At 42.7% G+C, this 24,111-nt stretch overlaps 1 protein-coding gene across 1 annotated transcript in view; it reads right to left on the bottom strand.

Moving 5' to 3' along the window:
* The window catches only part of MCUB (mitochondrial calcium uniporter dominant negative subunit beta), a 178,816-nt gene extending 155,191 nt beyond the window's left edge, over nt 1-23,625 (bottom strand). Inside the window, exon 1 of the mRNA XM_077476706.1 lies at nt 23,406-23,625. Coding sequence (XP_077332832.1) covers nt 23,406-23,459 — 54 coding nt within the window. The 5' untranslated portion in view covers nt 23,460-23,625. The remainder of the gene's footprint in view (nt 1-23,405) is intronic.
* Nucleotides 23,626-24,111: the final 486 nt, after the last annotated feature.

The raw sequence follows: 24,111 nt of genomic DNA, 5'->3' as shown, positions 1-24,111 counted from the left end.
CCCCTAAAAGGGGTTAAGAAGTGCCCGTGTAGCACCGCTGCCGAATCGCTTTGCAGGCGCTTTGGCAGTGCTGGCCATGCATTCCATCAGACAGGTGCGGTGGAGAAGTGTATACAAAACTTGCAAACAGCCCCAAAGATGCTGCTTGCAGGACTTTTTCTAACGTCCTGCCAGCGCACTGCCCCATTGTGAAAGCACTCGAGTTTTCACACTGGGACTGCAGAAGAAGCATTTTCAGGTGCTTTACAGGCACTATTTTTAGCATTAAAGCGCCTGAAAAATGCCCCAGTCTGAAAGGGGTGTTAATCTGCTAGTACATCTAACACTCCCCTCCCCCCAGACTGACAATGCTGCTGTTTGAAGGTGCCTCATGTGCACATTCATCCAGAGTTGTATCTTACTAATGCAGGAGGTGTGTTTCTGGCCAGATCCTCCAGTGAAAAAAATAAATAAAAAAAATCTAAAAAAAAATAAATAAAATAAACCTAATGCAGCCACCACATCTAATAATTGGTAAGCTGCACTATATTCGATTTTTGGTTTTGGGTTTATTACCCCTTTAATGCTGCAACTGCTATTTTACATTGTTTATAAAATGTATGGCCTGCAGGATATCTCATGGAGTGTTATTTGCATAAAATTGTACTATGATTAAAAGGACAGACATTTTAAGGCCTCATGTGCACACTGGATCTTTTTGGACGTTTTACAGCAGCTGTTTTGGCTTCAGACTTTTTTTTCTACAGTCAATAAACTCCCCATCATGTTATCCTATGTGTCCATGCACACATAAGCTATTAGCAGCAGTTTTTGGCTGGGGCGTTTTTTGGCTTTAAAAAAAAAAAAAAAACCCTAAAACTAGTGGGTCCTAAGAGTTTTTCAGCTGTAAAAATGCTCCAACATAAAAAAACGCTGATAAACACCAATAAACGCAGCTCACCAGTGTTGTTGATCCACTGAAAAAAAAATATTTTTTTCAAGAAAAAAAGAAAACACTAAAAAAATAGTAATAAACGTTATTGCAAAAACCTTGAAAAACTCACTGCAAAGCTACTGGTGCCTTTATATGGTGCAGTGTGCATGAGGCCTAAACCGTGTGATCTGGCCTTCTCCTCTTCCCAACTTTCCCCCGTTCATGTATTCAATTGTGTGACAAGCCGAAATGAGTAAGGGCCTCAGGCAACAAGCTTTTGTTGGCATCATACTGGTTTAACATTCCTATACAAGTCTATGGTAATTGTAAATCCCGCAGGACAGATGCACTGGTCAACAAATTCTAAATAATCTCAGAAGGGTCTCAAACTGATAACCACTCAAAGTCTGATGAGACATGATCACAAGCCTGACAAAGGGGTTCTGCGTGACTCCGAAACGCTGCGCTCTCTTGTTTGTATTGTGATCATACTTCAATAAGAAAACGTTTGGACTCAATTTGAAGCTCCATGGTGTGATAGAAAATATCTACATTGTGACATTCATGATCAAGTCTCCAGCTGGCAGTTGCCGACGCACCCAGAATCTTGGAGCCTTTTCCAGGAACGTGTGCGATGGGAATATGGATGGTTATCAAAACTTAATTAGGCATGAGAGAAAATTACTATATTACTTCATCTGAAATGTCATGATATATAATATATATATATATATATATATATGATATATAATTAGGAAGCAAAAGATCTGCTTTAATAAAGTCACAGAAATAAACTACCTCAAACTTTAATATAACACTGGCTTCGTTAGAAAGCCCTGTCACTCTAAACAGACAAGCATCATAGGTTACAGCATTGTTCTTAAAGCGGTAGTAAACCCGCTGAAATTTATTTTTTTCTTCAGACCTGCAAGGGAAAAAGCATAATGAGTTAATATGCACCGCATACTAGCTCATTATGAAATACTTATCTTAGAACAAGGCCCCGATATCTCCGACGATCCACGCCGAGGGAACCGATGAGGTTCCCTCGGCATGTCTTCCAGGTATCGCGGCTCTGGCGCTGCGAGTGGCTGGATCCACGATATCATCACTCCCGCACATGCGCGCAGGACATTTCTTTCCGGCAAGGTCCGGCGTCTGCCAGCCTTGCAGCCGAGAAACCCCTGTGCGCATGAGCTGCTGCAGTCAGCGGCTCATTGCGAGGGGAATATCTCCCAAACCATACAGGTTTAGATTTTTTTTTACCTACAGGTAAGCCTTATTATAGGCTTACCTATAGGTAAAAGTAAAAAAAAAAAAAAAAAAAAAAAAAAAAAAAACACTATACAACCGCTTTAAGGCCCCATGCACACTGAGCGGCAAAAACACCACTTTTAGGGGTGTCTGGCATTTTCTTCTCTACCTCTAAACAGCCCTCCATGTTAGCCAATGTGTCATTGCACACACAAGCATTTAGAGGCAGGGGTGTAAAGAGACAGGAAAAAAAAAAAAAAAAAAAAAAAAAAAAAACACACTGCCAGCACGTTTAGGAGCAGCAGCGTTTTGGAAGAAAAAACATGTGTAAAAACATCTAAACGAGCACCAGGCGCTTGAGCGTTCATTTCTATGACCAGAATACATTTTTATTCTAACACATCTAAATGCATTCATCTGTCTCAAGAGTTTTTTTTTTTTTGCCAAAGCACTGCTGCCAGGAGGAAATGCCCTGTGTGCGGTCTGAATGAAAAATGCTACATTTAAAGAACTGCGGTACTTACATTGCCTTTTTTAATATATCCAAGAACATCAAATACAATCTATTACCACTATACAAAGGTTGGATAAAATTATGGAAACACCGGGTTAAAGAACAAAATTGGTATCCAATATGTTGTTGGACCGCCTTTGGCATCCAAGACTGGGAATTGACAAATAATAAGTCTTGGATGGTGGATAACAGAATCTGGTACCACTCTTCATGCAAAAATCGTTACAGTACTTAGAGATACCGGAGGCAAAAAACAGCACAAGCCTTGTTCTCCCAAATTGACCATAGTGGCTCTATGATATTGAGGTTTGGCAACTGCCGCACCCAGGGAAGCTGTGAGACTCCATCTGCATGCTTGTCAAACCACGATTTGACAGCACCAGCTGTGTGAATCGGGGCACTATCGTCTTTGCAAATCATATAAGGTTTCCATATTTTTGTCCAATCCCTGTATTTTTCCTCTGTGATTTGAGAACTGCCATCAAACATTGCTTAATTTACATTTATCTTGACTGCATCTACACTGTACATGCTGACAATGACCAAGAACAAAGAAGGTATCTGTTCCACAAGCCTATCAGGTTCAGTGTTCTTAGTACCAACATTTCTTGAAGTCCTACTGTTGGAACTGCAATACAGAGTTGGAATAGGTTGCAGATTTAAAGTAGTTGTAAAGGCCCAAGGTTTTTTTACCTTCATGCATTCTATTAATGAAGCTATAAAACCTTCTGTTTGCAGCAGCACCCTCAGCCACACTGATACTCATCTGAGCCCCATCATGATCCAGAAATGTGCACAAGAGCCTCAGCTCTCCAGAGACTCTCCCTCCCTATTGGCTATAAATCACAGCTAGTGGGCTATTAAGAAAGAGGGGAGGGGCCAAGCCATGGCTGTGTGTGTGTGTGAATGGACACACTGAGGAGCAGCTTGGGAGTGAGCCTTCTAGTGCCCCCCACAGCAAGTTGCTTTCTCTGGGGCACTCGGCAGGAGGGAGGGGACAGGAGTGCCAGTGGGAGACCCGAAAAGAGGAGATTCATGGTTGCTCTGTGCAAAACCACTGCACAGAGCGAGTAAGTTTAACATGGTTGTTATTTTTAAAACAAAAAAGTTGTAGTTTTTTTTAAATTCACTTTAATTATCTATACGACAACTCTTAAAATATGCACAAGCACAACCCTATTTTTCCACTTTGCAACACCTATCTAGTCTCTGTAATGCCTCACTGTTTTTCAAAAACTGTACATGTGAAATGGAGTGCCAAAATAAAGAGATTGTTAGAACAATAGTTTCACAAAATGATTTCTCTGGGATGGACAATTTAGAGGTGCTTGAGAGCAGCCGCTCAGAACACAGCTTGAATGCTGCTACATAGAGATTGCAATATTCCATGAAATAATAATGGAGGAAGAAGTACTAACTCTTCACCTACCTACAGGAGTTCCACCATAATTCTGAACAGAGAATGCACTGCTAGGCTATGATACCATAGTTACCACGAGATGATTGCACGTTATTAGCATCTGCTGACTACATTGTTAAAATCTCCTCTTCTGCCAGTCTGGGAATTTCTGTTCTTGAAGCAAAAGCAGCCTCGGTTTTTGTGTGGTAATCATCCTTTACTGCTGTGCGTAGCATTAGACTGCAACTCTTCTATGATTGCTTCCAAAATTTGCATTTAATTACATCTAACAAAACTCTTTGAAAAAGCAGATGGAAATGAATTCAAAAGGCGCCCAAAACACATGACATGCACTTGACAAATGCAAAGGGGAAAATTAAACTGTATACTGGGACCCCAAATTCTCTAATAACAAATGCATATGCTTAAATTATAATGTGCTCAGTGTGTTAACAAGATACCCAGAAAGTAAAAACAATTAAAGCTAAGTTCTAGGCACTTTATCGACTCCCACCGCGTTCATGATCACTTTCTATTATCTACTTGGCCTTTTTATTTTTATTTTCTGCAATGCAAATACTTTTTTTCTAGCAAATCCTCAGTTTCTGCATTACCTCGCTGCGGTGATGTAGGTCATGTCTGCCTACCCATTGGCTCCTGGGATAGGAGTGTCATCAATCCCAGGTGCCAATGGGCATCCTCCACTTCAATGAGTGCACCGTGCTTTGTACGCACTGCGGATGCAGCATCAGTCCAATATTGTATCTGTTCCCCCGCCATCAGCTAAAACTAAGAACCGAGTGATCAAACACAGCTGGTCGCTCAGTTCTCTGTGAGCAAAGCACTGAGCTGTGGAGGGGGCAGGAGCAGCTGGCTCAGACTACATAAAGCATGTACTGTTTATAAGTGGGCCTTCTCTTGAGGTCCCTGCACCCCCCCCCCCCCCCCCCCCAAGATTATAAAACTGCAATTTTTTATTTTTTTTGCTGGCCCTTCCACCACCATGTGAATGATGTGCCACTCCTCTGTAGCCTTCCAGGAGTCTGTAGGGGTAGGGACACGGGTTTATTTACTAAAACTGGAGAGTGCAAAATCTAGTGCAGCTCTGCATAGAAACCAATCAGCTGAAGTTTAGGAGCGGATCGGCACAGGGCCTGGCTGTGACCCCGAAGCAGCAAATCACAGCAGAACAATGCTGGAATGCTAAAAATGAAAAAAAAAAAAGATTGCAGGTGGAGTGAAGGTCTATGGGGTAGCAAAGTCCACTTTTTAATTTGTTTCTACAGGTAAGCCTATAATAAGGCTTACCTGTAGGTACAATGAATAACTCCTAAACTTGCACTGACTGTTTAGGAGATGCAGATTTACACAGGATGCAGCCAGTGACATAACCGACCCATGCGCTCTGAAGGGACAGCATACCCTGGAGTCCGCAAACCAAGAAGGAAGACCGGGTAAAGATGGGAGCCCTGGTAGCAATGACAGAGCACCAATGGAGGGCTTTGTTTTAAAGGTAAATATGCAGCACATACCAGGAAATTATAACATTAACTTGCAGGTGGATTTTTTTTGTTCTTTAAGGCATTTACTAGGTGAATACAGGCAATTTGGGTTAAGCCTGGTACACATGTAAAGCTTCTTTCATTCGACCCAGCGGGCCAAACAAAAAAAAATAAAAAAACTGACAGATCTCTGTACTAACACACACGATATTAGTGCAGCGATCTCCCCCACTGCGTCTTTGTGTTCTGTCAGGGCTACCGTTCCCCTGCCAGAACACAGTGATCAGCGCTCACAAGCTATTGGCTGAGAGCACTGATCCAATGCTGGTTTTCCAGCATGTCCCTTCGACAAAAGCTAGCGAACAGATCGACTACTGTCAGAAAAAACAGTTTTTAACACTGACCAAATGTCGGACGGTTCTTGTTGAAGCTATTTGGCCCATGTGTATCTAGCCTTAGGCTTGCATAAAGAAAAACAGTGAGGCATTACAGAGAGTGGGAAGGGGTGTTACAAAGTGGAAAAACATACCCGTCAGCTGATAGGACACGAAGCCACAGCAGAACTGTACCAGTCAAAGTCAGCCAAGACTCTGCTGATGCCAGCACACACCTTTAGGTGATCTAACATGACAATTTTAGGTAATCTGATCTGAACCTGGAAAACCAAAAGGGATCTGTTAAATTATGGTTGATAATTGACTTTCTAATGTATCCTAAGTGCTCATTCACACTGGCAGAAAAAAAAAAAAAACGCTACATTTAGATGTACCCTGTGCATAGTTTTGTGTGTATCTAAACTTTAATCACTGAGCCGATACACACAGCTGCACAAAAAATAAGTAGGATGCCTCTGTTCAGGGCACACAGATATGCAGATTTTGTTCATGAATGCCCATAAAAGTGTATAATCAATGAGCCCAATCATAATTTGCCTAAAATTGCAAGATATTACTGGTGATCAGGTGAAGTGAACAATATTTGCACTTTATCAGCCGCTATACATGATGCTTATATTATTATTATTAAACCCAGGACCCTGCATTAACTATATCTGGTCTCCCACAGTACACAGAAGAGGGAAATGCAATCATTTTAGTAAATATAAACAGCTAAATACCTCTTCTCATAAGCAGTATTTCAGGAATCCAAAGTCTCCTGCGAGGTGTGGGAGTCTTTCATATTTTGACACCCGCAAGTACACCATGATATCCCGGCTGCAGGGTCGATCCTGAATGGTCTACTGGTTCAGAGCTGGGGATGATCGGTGTGGCGGGAGGGACAGCTGTGAGCACCGATCTCCCTGTATAGCTTTTTAGCCTACAGCTGCTTATCCTCCTCTCCCTCCCGTGGCTTTTGGCTAAAAAGCTATACAGGGAGATCGGTGCAGCTGTCCCTCCCGCCACACCGATCATTCCTGGCTGTTTCCTGTGTACTCCTCTGGTCGCTCCTCTGGCCTCCTGTCCTCCTCCCCCCCCCCCGGCTGTGGGGATGTGTCAGGACGGAGAAGCGGAGGAAGGGACCGGTAAATATGTCATTTATTGGCCCCCTTCATTTTTTAAATTGGGCACAGTGATCTATCACTATCGATCGCTCCTGTGTCCTGTGAAAACTGAGCAGAGTAAACTGTGTGTTACTCAGCATCATTTTATGAATGGATAGGAGCCTGTGTCTCCTGTCCATTCATCTTCAGTGCTGAGAAAGGGATTGGGGAATTGTCCTCAGCCCGTTTCTCTGTCTCAAAGGGGAGACAGCTCACCAGAGCCTACCAACAGGGCTGATGGGGAATAAAATGCAATAAAGATTAAAAAATTAACAAATTTGTAAATAAAAAAAATAAAAATATATAAAAAATGACACCACTCCCCCCTGCCCTACCAACACTGTCCACTGCCCCAACCCCCTGCCCCCAAAAAGCATTGTAAAAACAAACAAATTAAAAATTGTAAAAAAAAAAAAATCAAATACATAAAAATAAAAAATTACTGACACCATACCAACACTGTCCACTTCCCTATACTCCCACCACCTTCCCTGTGAAAAAAATAAATAGAAATAATAGATTAAAAAATAAAAACAAAAAACTACTGACACTGTCCACTACGGAGCACCTCCTCTATGAAATTTGTTTGCCACCTCCCTGAAATGAGTTTTTTGCAGGGTGGGGTTTTCTGGTATACTGCAGTCTTGTAACTTCTATCAGCATCTAGTTAAAGCACGTAGCAGTCTTCATTCTCTTCAAATTGTCCTATGAGGTTGCAGGACCCCTGACCTGTCTGGACAGTGCTAATCACATGCAAGAAGAAAAAACTAACAATAGACACCAAACTGAGCATGTGTAGAGTGCCTCCAAGGCTCTGTACTATCAGGAGATGGATTGGGGACTGTGGAAGAAGGGAAGGCTTATTTTGGGGGGGAGGGGAGACAGAAGAGGCAGAAGTTGGGGGGGGCGCCCGAGAGACAGAAGTGGGGGGGGGACCTGAGAGACAGAAGTGGGGGGGGGGAACCTGAGAGACAGAAGTGGGGGGGGGGGGGAACCTGAGAGACAGAAGTGGGGGGGGTATAAATATTACAGGTTTGTTTGGAGTTATGCAGATGTTATTTAGAACATACTAGAGCCATGCAATGGAAAATAAGAATGGAAAGCAAGCCAACACCAAAAGGTGTGAAAACATCTGATAAGCTGACGGGTTTCTTTTACAGTACAAGTACCGTATATTAGCAAGTACAAACTGGAACTCAAATTAGAAAGCTATTTTTATGACACTTTGTAAACCTGAAATAAATATAGATGGAATTATGTACAGATTAGATTTTCTTTGGTTCAGTTATTTTCGTAAATTTAGTGAAAGAGAAAAAAACAAAAACTTCCCTGCATGCTTTCCTACCAAGTCCAATAGGCTCTGTACAATGGGCAGCTCAGGGTAGTGATTCAGCTGTCAACACCCATGGCAACCAGACCACTTGAAAATGTTGGTGGAGACCGAAGGAAACATCAAAGTGAGAAATTAGAAAGAATGGTGGTTAAAGTAGACCATGCCTCAGATTCATTTTCATGTAAAGTACATTCATACCAAGTTTATATTACCTCTCACAGAGATCAAAGTAGGACCCCCCACCCATCCCCACGACAGCGACTTTGGGCTCCATTCAAAAAACGTTATCTACCGCTTTAAAGCAGAGGTCCACCCTAAAGTGTACCTTCCGCTCATCGGAACCCTCCCCCCCTCCGGTGCCACAATCGGCACCTTTCAGGGGGAGGGGGGTGCAGTTACCTGGATAATCCAGGTAACTGCACCCACTTCCGGGATAGCTCTCTGCGGAAAGGGACGTAACTTACGCCCCTTTCCGCAAGTGCCCCGCTGCCTGCTGGGAAACACACAGATCCCAGAGGCAGCGGGGACCATCCTCATTGCGCAGCGCGGCTCGCGCATGCGCAGTAGGGAACCGGGAAATGAAGACGAAAGGCTCCAATTCCTGATTCCCATACCCAAGATGGTGGCGGCAGCACTCGAGTGTCGATCTAGAGATCGGCTTCGGGTGCCGACATCGCGGGCGCGCTGGACAGGTAAGTGTCACTATTTTAAAAGTCAGCAGCTGCAGTATTTGTAGCTGCTGGCTTTAAAAAAAAAAAAAAAAAAAACGCGGAGTCCCGGTCGACTCCCGCTTTAAGACTATTTTCACACTGAGAAGCTATAACACTAAAAATAGCGTATGTAAAGCGCCTCTCCTGTCACTCCAGTGTGAAAGCTCGAGGGCTTTCACACTGGAGCAGTGCGCTTGCGGGATGTTAAAAGTCCTGAAAGCTGTATACACCGCTCCTAAAGTGCTCCTGCCAATTGAAATTAATGGGCACTGCCAAAGTGCCTACAAAGTGCCATGGCAGTGGCTCTTTGCGGGCACTTTTAACCCTTTTTCGGCTGCTAGTGGGGATTAAAAGCATCCCACTAGCAGCCGAAAAGCGCCAATAAAACAACAGTAAAGTGCCTCTAAAAATAGCAGTGTTTTACCGCTGACGCCCCCAACGCCCAAGTGTGAAAGTCTCTAAGAGCAGCGGCAAAATCGCTCATAGCGTTTTTCAAAAATGTTTTTTGCAGTTTACTTAAAAATGCTACTAGAATACTGCATTTGGCATTTCTTGAAGTGATGCAGTATTTTAGTAGTGAAAACTTGTGGTATTATCATCCCGGCACCCATCAATGTCCTTAACAACCAGGAATTAGCTGGTTGTTAAGGAGCAGGCACCCACTGCATCCTTAACAGCTACAACTCATCTGCAAAATGTAAAAAAAATAAATAAAAAAAATTAAAAAAAAAGGAAGAAGAAGGAGCATGGGGAATGACTAACACTGTTTTATGCAACACTTACGAGTGTGTTTGGTTTTTGAAGTGAATTCCACATAAAGGGATAGTGAAATAAAATTTTCAGTATCGCATGCTTGCTCCATGATGGTGGCTTGCATGTGGATTTTGTGAACACAAGTGGATTTTTGAACTAAAGTGGAGAGATAATAACCAGGAGTTGAAAACAGGAGTCTCTAACCTCTAGCCTACCTTCATCCTCCCCTCCATTTTAAAGATCACACTGCAAGGGGCAACCAGACTGCTCTCCAGAAACGTCAGGCTGACAGCAAGCCAGATTCACCGGAACCAGAGTGGTTAATGGGGACCACTGCAGCCAGGTAAGCTCGCACCTCCACAAAACTACTGAAAGAATGCTCTGACATCGTGGCTCCAACCATAACCCACCTCATAAACCGATCATTCCACGAAGGGATTGTTCCCAGCATCGTCAAACCTCTACTCAAGAAACCAAACCTGGACCCTCAGGATCCAAACAACCGTAGGCCAATTACAAGCCTCAACACCATTTCTAAGATCATGGAGAAAGCTGTAGTACATCAGCTACAACTCCACCTGGATACTCACAAACTCCTGGATCTGCTGCAATCAGGCTTCCACCCGGGACATGGAACAGAAACAGCTCTCCTCAAGATTTGGGACGATGCTCCTCGAAGCAGCAGATGACGGAGAGCCGTGTCTCCTCGTACTGCTAGACCTAACTGCAGCGTTTGATACAGTAGATCACAATACTCTACTCGTCCGCCTCACAGAAGTAGCCGGAGTCCAAGACATAGATCTCCAATTGTTCGTGTCCTTCCTAGGAAATCGGTCAGACAGTGAAACTAGGAAAATTCCTCTCCGAAACTCGGGCAGTCACCTGCGGAGTCCCTCAAGGCTCTCCTTTATCACCCGTTCTCTTCAACATTTACATTCGCCCACTCCTTCAAATCATCAGATGCTCAGATCTCTGCTTCCACACTTACGCTGACGACACACAACTTTATTTCCGGATCAATGGAAAAAAAGATCACCAACAACTTGAAAACTGCCTCAAATCAATAGAGGACTGGATGACCACCAACTCCCTCCAGCTGAACCAATCAAAGACAGAGCTTCTTATCTTACACCCAAATCATAAGCCCGCAACCAAAACCTCCTGGTCTCCACCAACCGTCTTTGGGCAGACTATCTCCCCAAAGACCAAAGCGAAGAGTCTCTGGGTTATTTTAGACGCACAAATGTCAATGGATGCGCAAATAGGAGCAGTAGTCAGTGGATCTCACCATCTGCTGCGCATGCTTCGCAGACTCATCCCTTTTATCCCAAAGAATGATAAAGCAGTGGTAGTTGGAACAATCATTAATTCACGACTGGACTACGCAAATTCGCTTTACCACAATATCAACTTGCGCGATTACAACTGATCCAAAACACGGCGGCAAGGCTGATAACAGGAAAAAAACCCTGGGAATCCATCTCTCCTTCACTGTGGAGCTTACATTGGCCAACCGTAAAAAAAAAAAAAAAAAAAAAAAAAAAAAAAAAAAAAAATCGGATCATGTTCAAGACCCTTTGCCTTACCCACAAATGCGTGTATAGAGAAGCTCTGCAATACCTAATGGAGAAAATAAATCATTACACATCAAACCGCAGTCTTTGATCGGCCAACAAAAACCTCCTCCTCGTGCCCAAAGCCTGGTATAAATCCAAGGGGGATCGGAGATTCGCTGTCCAAGGGCCTCGGCTATGGAATGCTCTACCAATCAACATCCGCCTGGAAGAAAATCACCTGGCTTTTAGGAAAAAAACTCAAGACCTTCCTCTTTTAGCAGATGATCAAAGATCGCCACAGCGCCTAGAGGCGATTCAGTTCGCATTGTGTGCTATACAAGTATTTCATTCATTTGGAAAAAATGTGTTGCATGACCCAAATAGCGTATGCGATATGCTTTTGGAGTGGTTCTAATTGGTCAACAAACAGCAAGTGATGGCACAATCTATTGAGAACCGCTCTGATCCATCCTGTCATCCATAGGGAAGGAGAAAGAACAGCATGGCTTTCAAACTCCAGGACCACAGGACCGGGCTGCATGGACAGTCAAACTAAATTGAATACACAGGCAAGTGCAGCAGAGACCGGGGGTTGGGAAGAGTGTAGGATGTCAGTTCACCTTTACATTTTTTTTCTGAAAAAGGTGAATACTTTATAAGACTGCTTTCGAATGATCAATGGTACAATTTTTGGAAAAATAATATTGGTGTTGTATATTGTGAAATGTCAGGAATTTATCCATGCAGACTTGTAGAATTACTGAAAAATCCACTTTATACTGTAACTGAACTGTGGGCACAGAAACATCAATTTAAATGTTACTCAAAGCTGTTCTAAAGCTAAAACATTTTTACATTAACACATTAACCACTTGCCATCTGCCCACAGTACATTTTCTTTGGACAGGCAGCAACTACAGGCTAGGTACCTGTAGGTCATCGCCTGTCTCCGGGTGTGCATGTACACGCCCCCTGCTTACCTGTGCTGTGATTGGACACAGCACCAGTTTGTCAGCAGCTTTCAGCCAGTGATTTTGGCTCTATACTTGCCGATTGGCTGTGGCCAATCACATCACAGAGCGATCTGGCTGTTTCCTCTCCCTGAAATCAACTCTGAGTTCATGAGAAAAAGCAGGCAGATCTGAGAGTAAAAGCAGCACACATTACACTTGAACTACTTTGACCACAGGAAAACGCAGCAAAATAGTGCTGCAGTTGTACCACGATTTTGTACATTTTTGTCAGGCCGGCGTTCAAATTGTTCCTATCCTAAACACAATTCTTCTGTGTGCAGGAGAGGGAGGACCTCCCCTAACCACATCTGCTCCTAAAGTCTGCTAAAAGCCCATGTACATACATTTAATTTGCATACAGTGTTGCATGATCGACCAATTGGTAGTTAAAGTAGCATAGTGCTGAATAGCAAAAAAATGCCTGGTCACGATGGGGGAAAAAAAATCTTCCGGAGGTCAAGTGGTTAAAGCAAAAAAAAAAAAAAAACACTCCACTACTTGCTCTAACCCACATCCCTAAATGCACATAGCTCCTAGCACTGCTCCAGCATTACTCCTTTCACTGTCTGCTCTCACAGGAGACACTAGGCTCCTGTTGCTGTGAAGTGGGAGTTGGGGCGTAGCTTATCAACACTGTGTATGTCTGTGGATGCATGCAGCCCAGCCCCTGGCTGGCTAAAAAGGCACCTAAAAGATAGAGGAGCGAACAGCACCGGTGGGGGACTACTCTGGGACATATTGTTGCATAGATCATATAAATAAAACATCTTTTTTATTATAACACAAAAAATATATATATATATCATTTAAGATCACTATGATATAAATACGCTGTGTGTGAAACAAATGTCTTTGCACACAGTTATTAGCCTGTAGAAGTAACGGTGACATCATCACTATGCTGCACCTAACCTGAGCAGAGTTATGGGAGGGGCCCAGCAAGTCCTACCACTGCAGGCTACCTGCATAACACGGGGGGGGGGGGGGGGGGGGCAGAAGACCAGCAATCCTGCACAAGGATAGATAGCAGCAGTGACTTTTTTTTTTCACAGGAAACGCCTACACAGAGGTAACATTTTACAATGGATTATGACACAGATCTGGAAGAAATACACAAAGCACACCAAGATTCAAGGAATAATACCCATGCTTTTTGTATTTAGGCAATATCTTCTTATCCTGGAGTTTCAAGTATAAGAGAAATTTTACAGATCACCTTAAATAATTTTAGAAATAAAGTTCTAAAGTACTTTATATTGTGGTATCTAGCAGGCTTGGAGCAGGGGAAATCTTACATACGGTATGTAGATTACATTTCCCAGTGGACGCCTATTATTCACCAACACGCCTTCCTGCCAACTAGCTCTATTGTTTCAACAATCCAACTGTGAGTGAAGTTGGAAGGGGGTGAGACCAAGAATACTGAATACTAACAGTAATATACAGTACAGTATATTCCCTGGCAGAAAATGTATATACTCAGCAAGTTGAGAAGTGATTTTAACTGTCAAGGTTTATTATACCTAATGAAAAGGATCAGCAAATACTTTTTTGAATTAGCTGCCAACAACATTAACAAATTAACACCACAAATGGAACATTCTCTGAATCTGGCTGCTTTTATTTCCTGTATTCTGATAAAACCAGAGAGAAATAGATTTCCTACAGTGATCAACCATTCCTTATCTTTAAATCCACTGCGTGCACTTTTTTTTCTAAGCATTCAAAATGAAAATAACCAAAAGATATGTTCTTTACAGCACCCCTATTGTGACACTGCTGATCCCCCATAAAATGCCTATTAATCCAGCAATTGAATCATCTGATATTTGGGTCATGTATGGGAGCAAATTCCTCCTGAGACCATCCAAAACCACTTGGATTTGATCTTAAATATACCATGTCTGTGCTGTAAGAGCAGTGGCCTTTGTATGTGGTTATGGTACAACAAATTCTATTGTTCATCAAGTCATCTGGATTGCTCTTTGCAGGCACTGAATATATGATCTTTGACTTTAATACCCAATATGTTACACATTCGACCTATGATGTTTCTCAGATACCATGTGGGTATATTTATTTCCCCAAAAAAGTTTATTAAATCAAATGGAGATGCAGTACAACATTAGTATGGTAAGTGAGGTTAAATAAAATTGAGCTTAAATTGACATTATATGATATCCAGTTCTCCAAAAATAATCCATACACATCCACTAATTAAAAAGGAGAAGTCCAGCCTGAGCTTTTTAGGCTGGGCTTCTCCTCTGGGTCTCAGGAGTGCAATTTGTTTTACATTCCTGGGACCCATTTTCAGTGGAGAGTGGTCCGAAGTTCGCTCTCCACTGACATCACTGCCCTCAGTCGAGGCAGCACCTCACCCCGGCTTCTGAAGCCTGAATGCGCCAGCTGCCTTAACTGATAGCAGTCTCAGCGAGCCACTGAGACTGCCGCTCCCCACCCCTCCATAGCTCAGCACTCCAATGAGCATGGGGGAGCAGAGAGGAGAGACAATGACAGTCAGCAGCTCTCCTCTCTGGGATCTGTGAGAACCAAGCCATCAACGGTGTTCAGTGGCTCAGTTCTCAGTGCAGAGAAGGTGGGGGACAGATGCAGCATCAGTCTAATGCTCCATCCACCTAGGTAAGCATGAATAAAAAAATAAAAATAAAATAAAAAAAAATTACTTCTCTTTTAAAACTGCAGGTGATTAACAAAAAAAAAAAAAAATTCTATGCAAGGCAATGTCATAATGTGCTAGTATGCATTTGATATACTTACCTGAGAACAAAGCCCTCTTCTGCCCTTAAAAGCATCTGATCACACCAAGATCGGTGCTTTTCATTTTAAAAAATGGCGCAGTTTACATCCAGATAACCGGAAAGGGATGTAAGGTCATTGCTTCCAGTTCCCTACATCATAGAGATGAACAAATACCGCAATTGCTCTGTTCGTTTCTATGATAAGCCAGTGGAAGCGCCGGCTGGTCAATAGGGTGTCCCTGAGGGACAGATCAGCCCGATAAAGCTGTGGAAGGTGGCGAGAGGGGAGGATGACCCCTCCTGCTGCTTGTAAACGTAATCTAGTGGCTAGTTAGCCGCTAGGATTGCTTCTACAAGAGAGTCAACCGTCGATGCAAAAAAAAAAAAATGGTAGCTACAGGCATCATCCTGGTATAACCACTTGAAGTCCAGCGACGTATCGGCACATTGCTGGTGGTCAAGTGGTTAAATGATAATTATTTGATAGGAAAATTTAAACTACAGCTGCTAGGGGTAGGAGACTGCATCCATTTTCATACCATACCCACAGTGAGACAACTCTGCCTCCCCTGTGCTCCGCCTGAGCCCCTAGAACACTATGCTTTCTTGGTTTGAGGAGAATAGGCCAGCCAACATCCTACAATACAATTCTTGGTACATTCGTGAAATAGCACTGAGAACCGTGGGTTGAAAGGGCACTTGATAATGGAAACACCATCCTAATGAGTGTCAGTATCTATACAGGAATTTTGAGAGCCTGCCACAGTTTGGCTTTTCATACCCTCCAGCAACCTTATCCATACACATTTAGCAATCTCTCCTTCAACATGCTAAATAGTGCGCTTGGAGGAATATCTGCTACTGGTTAAAAAGGTATCCAAAAAAGTTGCAGCACCCATGACTGCCTGAATACCCACACAGTGACTGCATCTGGAAGGAAGAAGTCATTGTTCAGACTGTAATTCTTCAAGTGGCTTGGTGGGTTTTAAAATCTGCACTTGCCAAGACGGGTGGTGCTGACAGGGCCACCCACGGCTAACATTTCACATGATTTAACAGAAATTGGCTGAAATTTGTACTATTAATGTATTTATTTTGTTCAGCATGGACTCGCATTAAATTAAATGGTTTTCCTAAATGTAAACTCAACTGGACTTTTATAGAAAGAACTTCTAGGTGCCTGCGCAAACCTAGGCACTTTGTCCCATTGACATCTCACTACTGGTCACTGAGGCCACCCATCATGGTTTGGGAATAAAATAGCAGACAGCAAGCTAGAGCACCAGTATCCAGCTGAAGATGCCATTTTCATTATAGCTTCAGGCTTCTAAGCTCTTGAAGTCAACAAAAGATATGTGCAGACAGCCTACAGGTAAAGCTCCAGTGGCACTGAAGCAGTTTTAAGACCACAGAATTAAGATCCTACTTGGCCTTTACTGATTGCTGATAAGAGATGTTAGGAAATAATAACCAGACAGGTAAGAAAATCTTATTTGTTTGCTATGGTTTTTCTTGTGAAAAGCCTGTACCTGAATGTCTGCATGTGTCTTCCTTCTTCCCTATTCACCTGAATATAAATACACAACTGTCCGCAGCAGTTATGTTTAACCAGTTCAGCTCTAGAGCAAATTTTTTAAATTTTTTTGCACGTAAAAAAAAAATAAAAAAATAAAAATAAAACTTAATTTTTTTGCAAAAAAAACAACATTTAAAACCCCAGAAATTATATATTTTCTGAAATCAGAGGCCCTAAAAAATAAAAATATGATAGTTGCAACTTTTCACATGATAATGGCACAACTGTTAATTAAATGCATATTTTCAGAAAAATATATATATTAAAATTAATTTTTGTGCAAGCACACACAATATACACATGAATTGTGTTCGCATTGGACAAGCGACAGGTACTCTTTTTGGAGATATTATGGGTCAGTTTGCAGTTGTATAGAAGAGATTTCTATGCAAGTTTTGACTTCCTAGGGCATTATAAACAAGGGCTAATTGAACCTATTTAAAGCTGACCCACAGACGGATTGAAATTCAACAGGAACTGGCCAAATTTCACTCTATCTATGGGCAGGTTGGTTGTACTGAAGTAGATCAATAGCCTGTCGCTGGCTATAGTTGCAGCAGTGATCACTGTATTCTGATGGCGAGGAAACCTCCCGCTGTCAGAATAAAATAGTGCAGTGGGAGGGATTCAGGGAATGTTGAAGCAAAGAAAACCCACTAGATTTTCCCCCTTTCAATTCATGGTTGAAGAAAAGAAAATGGCATAATGTATGACCAGCGTTAGCTTGCCTTGCCAAAAGGCTGTACACCTGCTGTGCCTATATATCCAGGTATATGCTGGGGCTCTGTTGGCACACCCTTGTGGCAGAGGGGGCAAAGTAGATGCAAAAGCAGGTGCCTGCTCTACAGGGCTTTTTTTTTTATTTTTTATTTTATCATACAGGTTTTTTCTTTATATCAAAAGCTGTACAGACTTGCTTAGAAAGTCAGATCTTGCTGGTTTGTTTCTGAAATCTATACAGTAGTCAACTTTACACAGCCAAAAAAAGTTGACCGTCTAAGAGCCAATATACACCTATGCACACACATCTAGGTAATATTCTCACTAGATTTTCACATACATCTGAGCACATTCTAGAAGTTATTTGAAAGAAAAAAAAAAAAAAAATCATACATTTGATTTAGTTAGGACATACAAGGTCCAATATGTATGTTATTACTTCCTTGTAACATTTTCTCTTTACTTTTGTGTGTCTACACGGTCTTTGTCTGAAAGGTCTTGAAAGGACTCCTTGCAAACTAATCCATCCATTCAGCCTCATAAACTGCTAGCGTTTCAGCCCTCCCTTTGTGGTCTGGATTGTAATGAATTCATGTACATAAAAGCATGCACCTCACCTTCTAAATAAATATGAACTAAGTATTGGCAGCACAGATGTGACAATACAACCCCGGAGATATTCACACATAGGACAGACACTCACACCTGTAGGAACGTATGAATGGGTAGATATAAAGTGAGGAGGAAAACCTATTCCTTGGTCATTCGACATCCATCTGTTATTTAATAAAACATCAACAAACACCATCTACTTCAGGCTGTACCCAGTCTCTATAGCAGTGATTCTCAACTAGGGTTCCTCCAAGGGTTGCTAGGGGTCCTTTCAGCATTGGGCAATTTCTGCCTCTCAGATAAGTTCCCACTGACACTATTGATCTTTTTTAGCTATCTGTAAGGAGGTAATTCTTCCCAATGACCACAAATGTAAGGACCATTCATCCCACTGACCATCACACTATTGTATCATGAGTTGTAGATTTCTCATTTTTAGTAGGGGTTCCCCAAGACCGGAGAACTATTTCAAGAGTTCTTCTGTGTTGAAAAGGTTGAGAAAGGCTGCTCTATAGGGTTGATTTACTAAAACTGGAGAGTGCAAAATCTGGTGCAGCTCAGCATAGAAACCAATCAGCTTCCAGGTTTTATTGTCAAAGCCTAATTGAACAAGCTGAAGTTAGAAGCTGATTGGCTACCATGCACAACTGGCACCAGATTTTGAGTGCTCCAGTCTTTTAAGTAAGGCTGCATTCACACCTGAGCATTTCGTTTTTGGCCGTGTTCACACCTAGGCGTTTTTTTTTTGCTGCAAGCTTCAGCTTTAAAAACACCCAACAAGACAAATCCCATTCATTTTAATAGCCCCTGTTCACATCTGAGCATTTTGTCGTCTGAAGCAAAACACCTGAAGATCAAAAAAGTACAGGAGCTTCTTTTTTGGCAGATTACAGGCGTTTTCTGCTTTTTACATTGATTACCTTTTGACCTGTACAAAATAGCGTGACTTTCTGCCTGAAAAAAAAAAATCACGCATTTTTACCGCAATTTTGTACAGGTCAGGTCACCAATGTAAAAAGCAGAATGCCTGTAATCTGCCCAAAAAGAAGCTCATGTACTTGTCATGTAAGGCATTTTGCTTCAGGTGACAAAACGCTCAGATGTGAACAGGTGCCATTGAAATGAATGGGATTTTGCTTGTTGGGCGTGTAAATGCAGCCTAACCCCCCCCCCCCCCCTATATGTCCTCCAGTATTGTACTGAATGAGTGTAGTGCCAACATGTAAAACTAACTGTACTTCTGTGTTTAAGGTAGACTGAAAGTGAAAGAGCCTAAAACCTTAACTCAAAGTGGACTTTCACCATCTATCAACCCCAATCTCTAATCCACTTTAAGAATAACAGAATATAAATACTGTATATACTATTAGAGGAGATATATACTGTAGATACTATTAGAGGAGATATATACTGTAGATACTATTAGAAGAGATATACTGTAAATTAGAGGTCGACTGATATATCGGCCGATATTTGCCGTTTTTTAATTAATCGGCATCGGCCGATTGTGCTGATAAAAAGCCGTTTTAGAACTACAGTGGGACTTTAAAATGACTTCTGTAAGAAGTCAGTGTAAGTTGCCTGAGTCATCATAGAAACCCTTTCCTCCTCTCTGGGCAGCCTGCCAAGAAAAGAACTAAATGATACAATGTTTACACTTGAATGAATGAAGTCATCTCAGTGTGTAGAAGTTCTCAGTTTAACCATTTAAAGACTAAATCTTTTCTGACACTTGTTGCTTACAAGTAAAAATCCTGTATTTTCTGCCAGAAAATCACTTAGACCCCCCAAAAATGATATATATTTTTTTAGCAGAGATCCTAGGGAATAAAATAGCGGTTGTTGCAATATTTTATGTCACACGGCATTTGCACAGAGGTCTTTCAAATGCATTTTTTGGGGAAAAAATACACTGTTTAAAAAAATAAAAAAATAAAATAAAAACAGTAAAGTTAGCCCATTTTTTTTTTCACCCAAAAGTTTTGACTACCTGTTTTTATTTAATATATAGGTTTTTTTTTGTTTTGTTTTTTAATCTAAATCATACATACAAGTAAACTGATTGGAGGTTTGTTTTGTTTAATAAATGTTTAAATGTAAGAAATTTTCTGTATCATTTATGAAGGTTGCTTTCACACTGGAGCGGGCAGGCGTTGATGGTAAAACGCAAGTTTTAGCGGCTCTTTACCATCATTTTAGCGGTGCTATTTGGCTGCTAGTGGGGCACATATAACCCAGCTAGCGGCCAAGGAAGAGGTTAAATGCGCCCGTGAAGCACCGCTGCCAAATCGCATTGCATGCGCTTCGGCAGTGGTGCCCATTCATATCAATGGGCAGGAGTGGTGGAGGAGCGGTATACACTACTCCAAACGTGCTGCTTGCAGGACTTTTTTTTTTTAAGATCCTGCCAGCGCATCGCCTCAGTGTGAAAGCACTCGGGGCTTCCACACAGACTGCAGGGGAGCCGTTTTGCAGGCACTTTACAGGCGCCATTTTTAGCCCAAAAGCACCTGAAAAACGCCCCAGTGGGAAAGGTGTGTTAGATTTTATGAGATCAAGGGGGATTAAAAAAAATAATAAAATAAATAAATAAAATAAAATCGGCCTAACATATCGGCCCAAAAAAATCATCATCATATATCGGCTATCGGCCGCCATGATTTCTAAATATCGGCATCGGCCAGAGAAAAACCCATATCGGTCGACCTCTACTGTAAATACTATTAGAAGAGATATACTGTATATACTATTAGAGGTTGAATCTGGTAAATATCATCAGACTCAGATCCTTTTTATTAAAAGGAAAAAAAAAAAAAAAGTTAGACTGTTTTGCAGATTTTCAAACAGAACTGTAATATATTATATGCTGGCCATACAAAAACAATGTCTTCCTTCAAAAAAAATAGCATTTTAAGAATGTTCGTTTGATTTTCGAATCGTTAGTCGGGTCAGATCGACGTTCATTTTCAACATTCTTTCATTCAGCGAACGTACAAAGATTTTTCATATAAATATTCTCACCTAAAAAACACTATCTATGTGGCCAGCATAAGGCTCGGTACACACCTGTGCAGTTTTTTTTTTATTCCTATTACAAGGCAGGTAAACATGCCTTGTTATAGAAATAAGGATGACAGGTCTTCTTTAAAAAAAAAGACCCATAACCTCTCCTTTACCTCAAGACTTCGGTCACATCGCACGCAGCTTTGAAATTATGTAACTTCGCTTGAAATTGCACGATTTCTTAGCCGCATGTTGGTGTGACTTGGAAGACCTCATAGACAGATATTCATGCAAGTAGCACCTGAACTTGCAAAAAGTAGCACTTCCATTGCAGACAAGAGGGTGCGACATGTCATGCGATTTGAAACTATCAAATTGCATGACCGGAGGCTGAAAAGAAGATCACGTTCCGGTCCTCCAATGCCATAGAGACGATCAGAGATGATCTGGTCTCTGTCCGCCTCTGTGACCAGCTGGCCGAACTGTCGGGTCAGGGGCTAAAGAGCTACTTGGACTGCTTTCATAAAAAAGCCAACCACTGGCTGAAAAAATTAAATACTGGGGTTGTGGGCGATAGCTTCAGCCATAACCCTGGTAAACCACAATGTATATACCCGTATTGCAGTTGGCAAGTGTGTAATGTAGCCTGTAATGTATTAATTTCCTTTTGATAATCCTGCCACTCTATTTTGCAATAATATTAACAAAAGGTATTCCTGCAACTGTTCAGCTTGCTGTCATACCACGAGTACTAGGGCATGGGTCCTATCATCTATGTCTAAATTGGCCCTAGAATGTGTATGTATAAATGTGAGTTAGCAACCTTAGATTGCAAGCTCTTTGATGTGAATGTATTATATATATAAAATAAAGAGCTGTGTAAATTGTCAGTGCTATATACCCTCACCAGTCACTATATTAGGTACACCTTACCCAGTAATGGAGAAGAGCAGCTCAGTATAGGAGGAGAGGAGAAGAAGAGCCCAGTATAGAAGGTGAGGAAAAGAGCAGCTCAGTAAAAGAGGAGAGGAGCTCAGTATAGGAGAAGAGGAGTTCAGTATGGGTGGAGAGGAGACGAGCAGCTCAGTATGGGAGAGGAGCGGAGCAGAGCAGCTCAGTATGGGAGAGGAGCGGAGCAGAGCAGCTCAGTATGGGAGAGGAGCGGAGCAGAGCAGCTCAGTATGGGAGAGGAGCGGAGCAGCTCAGCTCAGTATGGGAGAGGAGTGGAGCAGCTCAGCTCAGTATGGGAGAGGAGCGGAGCAGAGCAGCTCAGTATGGGAGAGGAGCAGAGCAGCTCAGTATGGGAGAGGAGCGGAGCAGAGCAGCTCAGTATGGGAGAGGAGCGGAGCAGAGCAGCTCAGTATGGGAGAGGAGCGGAGCAGAGCAGCTCAGTATGGGAGAGGAGCGGAGCAGAGCAGCTCAGTATGGGAGAGGAGCGGAGCAGAGCAGCTCAGTATGGGAGAGGAGCGGAGCAGCTCAGCTCAGTATGGGAGAGGAGCGGAGCAGCTCAGCTCAGTATGGGAGAGGAGCGGAGCAGCTCAGCTCAGTATGGGAGAGGAGCGGAGCAGCTCAGCATGGGAGAGGAGCGGAGCAGCTCAGTATATGAGAGGAGCGGAGCAGCTCAGTATAGGAGGAGAGGAGCTCGGTATAGGGGAAGAGCTCAGTATAGGAGAGGAGCCCAGTAATGGAGGAGATGAGCTCAGTATAGTAGAAGAGCAGCTCGGCATAGAAGGAGAGGAGCTCAGTATAGGAGTGGAGCTTGGTATAGAAGGAGGAGGAGCTCAGTATAGGAGAGAAGCCCAGTATAGAAGGAGAGGAGCTCAGTATCGGAGGAGAGAAGCTCTGTATAGGAGCTCAGTATAGAAGGAGAGGAGCCCCGTAATGGAGAGGAGCTGAGTATAGAAGGAGAGCAGCCCCGTAATGGAGAGGAGCTGAGTATAGAAGGAGAGGAGCCCCGTAATGGAGAGGAGCTGAGTATAGAAGGAGAGGAGCCCCGTAATGGAGAAGAGTGCCACAAGAGCTTCCATGAAAGAATGAGTGACATCATGGGGCTGTCTGGGAGAGGAAACAACAAGACAGATTGTAGGATGGACTATGGAACATTACAGGACAGACATGCTGCACGAAGCCTGTCAGCCAGCAATGAGGACACAGCGGGGCACACACCGCACAGGTAGGTAGTTGGTGCGCACAGAAAGTTGCACTAACAAGTGAGAAGTCCAATAGACGTTGGCGAGGAGTCTCTTACCTGACAAGCAGTAGCCCCAGGAAGTCTCCTCCACAGCTGTGCGAGAACAGACATCTCTGTCACACGGCAGCCCCTTCACCGAGATGTCTGCTATCCCCTGTGTTCATAGCACGGCTCACGGCCGCTTCTCCCGCCCCCCGCTGGCTGCTCTCCTTCTCTACGCTCACAGCTTGCCGTACATGTGAGGCGCTTCACTTCCTCCTTCTTCCCCTCCACCTCCCTCCGATACATCCAGCTGCACTGCAACGACCGGCCGCTAGGGGCAGCAGACGTGTGCTTATGTCTATAGCTGATGTCTGGGGGCATCTTGTCATTTTTTTTTCTATATATACATAGAGAGAGATCATATTATTATTATTATTATTATACAGGATTTTTGTAGTGCTGATCATTTTATGCTGCATATGACCCAAACCATTTTTTTTGTTCAACCCTTCTTTCAATCAAGTCTAAGCACAATATTCCCTTTGCACTCATTCAATAAACTGGCTGTTCAGCAGTGCTGGGTGCTGTAATGACCATCGGCTGGAAACCGTCATCAACGAGAGCAAATTGTCATCAGTACACCAAGGATTCCTAGAAAGGGATTTATTTTTGTGGTCACATGATAAACGTACAGCAACGTTTCGGAGCCACGCAGGGCCCCTTCGTCAGGAAAGTCACTTGTCTGATGAAGGGGTCTTGCATGGCTCCGAAACGTTACTGT

The sequence above is a fragment of the Lithobates pipiens genome, unplaced genomic scaffold (assembly GCF_037356315.1).
Source record: "Lithobates pipiens isolate NorthernLeopardFrog02 unplaced genomic scaffold, aLitPip1_a1.2 Scaffold_13, whole genome shotgun sequence".
Lineage (NCBI taxonomy): Eukaryota > Metazoa > Chordata > Amphibia > Anura > Ranidae > Lithobates > Lithobates pipiens.
The sequence above is the reverse complement of the archived record's forward strand: the minus strand, read 5'-3'. Positions and strand labels throughout refer to the sequence as shown.